The sequence below is a fragment of the Athene cunicularia genome (genome assembly GCF_003259725.1).
Source record: "Athene cunicularia isolate RWA chromosome 10 unlocalized genomic scaffold, athCun1 chr10_part1, whole genome shotgun sequence".
NCBI lineage: Eukaryota > Metazoa > Chordata > Aves > Strigiformes > Strigidae > Athene > Athene cunicularia.
Genome location: NW_020799112.1, coordinates 10,873,423 through 10,879,196, shown reverse-complemented (window position 1 = coordinate 10,879,196; position 5,774 = coordinate 10,873,423). Strand labels below are relative to the sequence as shown.

Genomic DNA, 5,774 nt, shown 5'->3' with positions numbered 1-5,774 from the left:
CCGCCCCGGGCAAGGGGACGCCGCACCACGGAGGGGAAAAAGGAAACGTTCGTTTATTGAACCCCAATAGTGAACCCCGAAATGCGCAAGGACAGGGTACAGGCAGGGGGGCGGCTGCTCGCGGGGGCGCCGCCCTGAGCCACCCGGCAGGGAGAGAAGGGCCGCTGGGAAGAAGGGAGGGCCTGGGCCAGGCCCGGGCCTACGATCCGTTGGGCACCGTGTCTTCTTCCATTTCTTCTTCAGCGTCCTCCGAGGGGGCTGAAAGAGCACGTCAGAGTTTTAGAGCAGTCGCTCCAAATGTCAAGTTTTCTTTCCCACAGAGACAGTATTAATTTCTGCCACCCAAAGAGGGGCATTAGTAATGTGAGCTCTTAGAAAACGACTACAAAAACAAAACTCTACATAGCACTAATAGAGAAAAAGGTAATATTGCCCATCTGCAGTTAAGTCCATGCAGAGACCTCTCAGAATACCCCTACCTGAGACACTAACGCTCAGAAGAGAGTCCAAATATACTTCGTAATTAATCCTTTTTTTTTTTTTTTAATAACACTTAGGGCTGATGTTTGCCACCTTGCTCTGGAGGGAGTCCGGTTAACAGCCCAGAACCACACTCTAGAGGCCAGGCAGATGATCGACCAATTAAGAGCCTTATGGATGTAGTTCACAGTCATTCTAACTATTAATAAAAGTTATGCTCATTTTAAACAGTTTTTTCAACCCCTACCTGACCCTTCCAACGTAACTCCCTACTGTAAGAACATAAAGCATCAGGGAGCAACAAAGAAATGAAGATTCTGTTTGGGAAAAAAAGAAATAGAAGTATAGAGTGACCTGATTTTCGCTCTCTGCCCGGAATTTGACCAGCCTGTAGTAAGCCTTTCAGTCGCTCCACTTCAGCCAAAGTTGTGGCATTTGCTATAGCAGTCTAAAAAACAGACAAAAGAACAGGATGAATCTTCACATACAGTACATCCATTAGTCTGTTTAGAATAAGCATGAGATTTTCTCCAATTACGTGATGCTAAGCTTCTACCAAAAGTTCTACAAAACTCTAGTTCTACAAAATTCTACAAATGACAAAGCTCAATCTTACTTTCCCCCTTATTAAACAAACTGCTCTATCTTGGGAGAACTCTAAGCTCAGAGACTATTTAATTCTCAAAACCCAGGTATGTCATAACAGAAGAAAAACCACAGAAAAAGCACCTAAACCAAAGTTTATACACTGTTCTATTTGCCTGAACAGAAGCTGAGGTTGCCAGGAGGAAGGAAACATTTGTTCAGTTTGGTTCCACGACTCTTTCTCCCCTATTTTTGCCTACGTGTGCTGCCCTGACATATTTACCTTAATTGCCTCAACGTCCCCTGGGGAAGGCCCAGCTTTCTTCTTGTCAGTTGGCAGACCAGCACCTGGATTGAAGCTTCAAAGGAAAAATAAAGATCCATTACACCTTCTGAAGAGCATGCGCTTCTCTTAGCTTCCAAACTAGGTTTGGAAGCATTTAATTCAATCAAGTGTAGTATCTTATCTTTGTTAACAAACTGATACAGTGAAGAATTACCTCCTTCAGAAACACCAGCAACTTGTCCTCGCTGTCCCATTCCCCCCCCACTTTTTCATCTGCCCAGAGGCAGCCCTTAACTTTATAAATTAAGCAGTTGACAAAAGCTGTTCGATTTGGATGTTGTTGAACACTCAGGTGGCCTGCCACCATTACAAAAGCAGGGTGGATAAATAAAAAGCAAATGAAATTGGGTTTCCTGTTCTTAAATGCCTATTACGGTATTATAACAGCTTATATGAAAGCCTACACTAGACTAGATGTAATATTAACACTCAAAAGAAAAAGGTTATCTGCCGCTGCTTTAAGAAAAAATAAAACCCTGTAGTTTGTGAAAATGGGTATTACAAACTAATCAGCTGGAAAGAATTTCCTTAAGTGCTGACCCATCATCAGACTGCTGCAACTGCTTTTGCTGTTTTGAAAGACCTTCTTCAGATGTTTATTTAGTTCAATCATCTGCTTATTGTAAAACTATCGCAGACCTGCACCCCTTTCCACTCATAAACCAAAGTCCATCTATTACAGTTTAAAATGTTAAATATGTTCAAGATATTTTTTTATTTAACTATGAATTTGGAAATGCTGTTGCCAGACATGATTCAAAGTCTGATTTCCAAATCAATTGATAAAAGATAAAACAAAACATATGATGTACCACTTAAGAACTAAACTGAATAAACGTATTTGTAATAGCTTAACTGAAGATTTTCACCTGCATTTATCCTCCTAACTACAGCAGATTTTACAGTTCATATTCCCTGACAAAACAAAAAAAAGTTAGTTACTAATCATCTAAGAGAAAAAAAAAAAGCAAAATAAACAATAACCACTTCTCTGCCATTAAGTAACAAAAATTTTCAAATCAGATTAAGGTTTCCTGCTTGTAGACTTAAATCAATCCACCCTGGCCAAATCTATCTTTCAAAATATTTCTGAGATGTATTCACCACCATCCAAAAATCGGGATATTTGGACAAGGCACTTCTGGCTAACAAAGCTTTTAAGGCATCCTGCCAGTAGCTGGTATTTCAGTTTACTGCCTAATACCGCACACAAAGAAAGTGGTGTTTCTGAAGGAGAATGCCAGTGTAAATTTGGTTTTTTTATCTTACGTTTTTGTTCTCCTGGCAATATCCTTTGCAAGCTGTGCACCCCGTTTGCCCTTGAACATTTTCTCTGCCTCCTGTCGCTCCTACAGCGATATCACACATACAAAGTTAATTTAAGAACACTGCATTTTGCAAAGCTTCTGTCTTTGCAAAGAAAGACGCTTTGGCTCATCTTCATCAGTGAACATTGGCACGTGGAGACCAGATGTAAGAACAAGCACATGAACATCGCCCAAACGCTCAGACTCAAGATCTATCAACCTAGTGCTCTAAGAGTAAGAACTCTTTCCCACACTCCACTGAAAGCAGAGAGCTCTGTTGCAATCACTCATTTCTTTCTCTAGAGATCTGTCTTTCTACCAACCCCAGAGGACCAGAAAAGAATCAGACTAAACAAACAAAAGGCAGTAAAACTTAATTAGACACAATTAAACAGACTACATCCTTAACAGAATGAAACCATGCAAGAAGACAAAGAGCATGTTTTAGAGCCACTTAGGATATACAGTTTCAATAAAATCTATAACTACAGCATTACTGTTACCAATGAATTTGCAAGAACGTAACAAGAAAAAAAAATATCCATCTTGTGCAGAATCAAAAGACAGCAGACTTACTTTGAGTTTCACTTTTTGAAAATCCAGCACTCTGACCTGGGGAACTTTGTGGATTACATATAATCTGTAATGCTTCTTATTTGTTACAGGATTCCTTAAAACGCTACAAAGTAAATAAAAGTTATAAAGAGTTTCTTAATATAAAATATTTTAAAATACACTTATATTGAAACACATTATTATACTTAAAATGCATTCATGTACCTTCTGCTATAACAGACGACAAATAACACCATTAAATAGCCTAGTGACAGTATTCTTTGATATTATGAAAACTACAGTAAAAACTTGCACTTTATTTTGTCAATTAAGTAGATTTTATCGAAGAACAACATAAAGAACAACTTCAAAATACTAAAAAAAAACCCAAAACCTAATAACTAAAGCATAACATTTGCTACCTGGACATTGATCAACCGAAAAATCACAGGACAAGTTGTTTTTCTTTTTTTTGGCCCTTATACCAAACATAAACAATGCCTTTTCAGTAGTATTACATGTATTTCAAAGTATCTTGTAACAACAGTTTAAACCTTTAGTTTTTAGGTTTTTAAAGGTTAGGGTTACCTCAATGCTTGCATATTGGTTTATAGAGACATTACACCTCATTGGTCCAACAGCCTGGCAGTAATATAAAGCCTCGGCTATTAGATATCTGGTATTTCTGAAGTGTAGTGGAAACGTTTATCAATTCAATTTTTAGGCATAAAGAACATGTCACAGCTCATAAAAGGGAGAGCATTCCAGATCAAACCAGAGCCAGGCCAGCAGCAGAGTTCAAACAGCAACGAGTAATTTTTCTTTTCAAGATTACATACCTCAGGTAAGTCAACGATTTAATAGTTGATAAGGGATCCAGTTCACCCTACGTAATAGGAACACAATAAGAAATCACCCATTTAGTGAAAAATCAAACATTTGAAAACAAAGCTCCTGAACTTGTATCTATTTTAGAGACCAGTGAGAATTATTGATTGGTAGTAACTAGAATTACTGCAATTAGTTGAACAGGAAACCCACTAAGACTTTGTGACTGCTGTGCCACTGCATGCTGCAAATTATGCTCATTAAAATACGTACACCATTACCTATTACCAGAACCATACGATATTACTCTAAGGAAAAAGAACCATTACCAAAAGCATATGACACTTATCTCGGGAAAAACTTTCATTAGAAAGATGGCAAACACAAAATCTAAGCCTGTTTAGATTTATCTCCCATTGACAGCTTACCAATTCAGCAATGTTGTTGTTGGTAAGAATGAGCTCTGTCAGGTTGGGCAGAGCCTGTTCAAGGTTTTCACCAATCCGACTAAAGAAGAACAAAAAACAGGTTTAACTTATGCCCAAAATTAGCAATGGTGAAAAGACACACAAAGATACGATAACACAGAGATCTCTCAATAAAACAACCCAGTCTAACACTGGCAAAAGTTTGGGTTAGCATCCACTACAACACTTTTTCTGTAAAGCTGGCAATAAATACCAGTCGTCACCATAAGATGCAATATGAAATTTATTATATTCATTCACTTGCAGGTGTCCCTGTTTTCTTGTCTATATGAGGGTGATTACTGAAATCCAAAGTTCCATCCAGATTCCAAATTCTGCATCTGTGTCTTGTCGAAAAATGAAGACTGACTTTTGCAGTGAATGAGTCAGGCAACTCAAAGAGGGCCTACATAGTCCTCAGTGACATTTTTTTTTTCCATAAAACAACTTTTATCCAGCAGTGAAGGACACACACACTTCTCTCCCAAGAGCATTTTCCTCTGCCGCAGAGTCCCATCTGGCCAAAATACAACCGCTTACCAAATCCTATTGTTATTCATCAGAAGAGTTTTCAGCCTTCTCAACAGAGGGAATCCATCCAGTTTACGGATCTCATTGTCAGAGAAATCAATTGCATCAAATTGGTCCAGAGTGGCACCCAAGTTCTCAATAACAGGGATTTTATAGCCTGGGGAGAGAGTTCAAGACAGGAATCAGATGCCCACAAGAGAGCTGAACAAAGCAAGAGACAGCATGTGTAGGAGGCATATCGGGATGCACCGAGAACGCAGATAGTCTTAGTCAAAACACCCCCGAACGACTCTCCTCCGCATCACTCACAGACCAAACTCTCCCCCTCAAAGCCAAAAGCCCCCGCAGCCTTTTCAAAGCATTCCTTTTCCTCCCCCTAAGCAAACACCCCAAGTCCCTCTCTCTATGTGTCCCCTCAGCCCAAGCCCACCTTCCTGGGCACACCCCCATCACTGCAGGTTCTTCCGACGTTTCCCCCAAAGTCCCCTTCCATTCCCCACCCCCAGGTTCCCCTGACACTGGAACCTCTTTAACCCCCCTTCCCAAGCCCCCGGGCTACTGCAGGCCCCTCCAGCAACCGCCCCCATCCTACTGCAGCCCCTCCTCCCACTGAAGGCCGCAGGCCCCACAGGCCTCAGCCCTCCCCGGACAGGCCGCACCGCCCCCCCCAAGCAC

General features: G+C 40.5%; 1 protein-coding gene across 2 annotated transcripts in view; it reads right to left on the bottom strand.

Moving 5' to 3' along the window:
- Nucleotides 1–35: 35 nt before the first annotated feature.
- SNRPA1 (small nuclear ribonucleoprotein polypeptide A') overlaps nucleotides 36–5,774 on the bottom strand; it is a 6,080-nt gene continuing 341 nt past the window's right edge. For both annotated transcript variants that reach the window (XM_026856124.1, XM_026856125.1), the window contains exons 2-9: nucleotides 5,109–5,256; nucleotides 4,530–4,608; nucleotides 4,113–4,159; nucleotides 3,295–3,397; nucleotides 2,681–2,760; nucleotides 1,349–1,424; nucleotides 835–928; nucleotides 36–258 (exon numbers count right to left, since the gene is read on the bottom strand). In XM_026856124.1, the coding sequence (XP_026711925.1) occupies nucleotides 200–258; nucleotides 835–928; nucleotides 1,349–1,424; nucleotides 2,681–2,760; nucleotides 3,295–3,397; nucleotides 4,113–4,159; nucleotides 4,530–4,608; nucleotides 5,109–5,256 (686 nt within the window). In that variant the 3' untranslated portion in view covers nucleotides 36–199. The remainder of the gene's footprint in view (nucleotides 259–834; nucleotides 929–1,348; nucleotides 1,425–2,680; nucleotides 2,761–3,294; nucleotides 3,398–4,112; nucleotides 4,160–4,529; nucleotides 4,609–5,108; nucleotides 5,257–5,774) is intronic.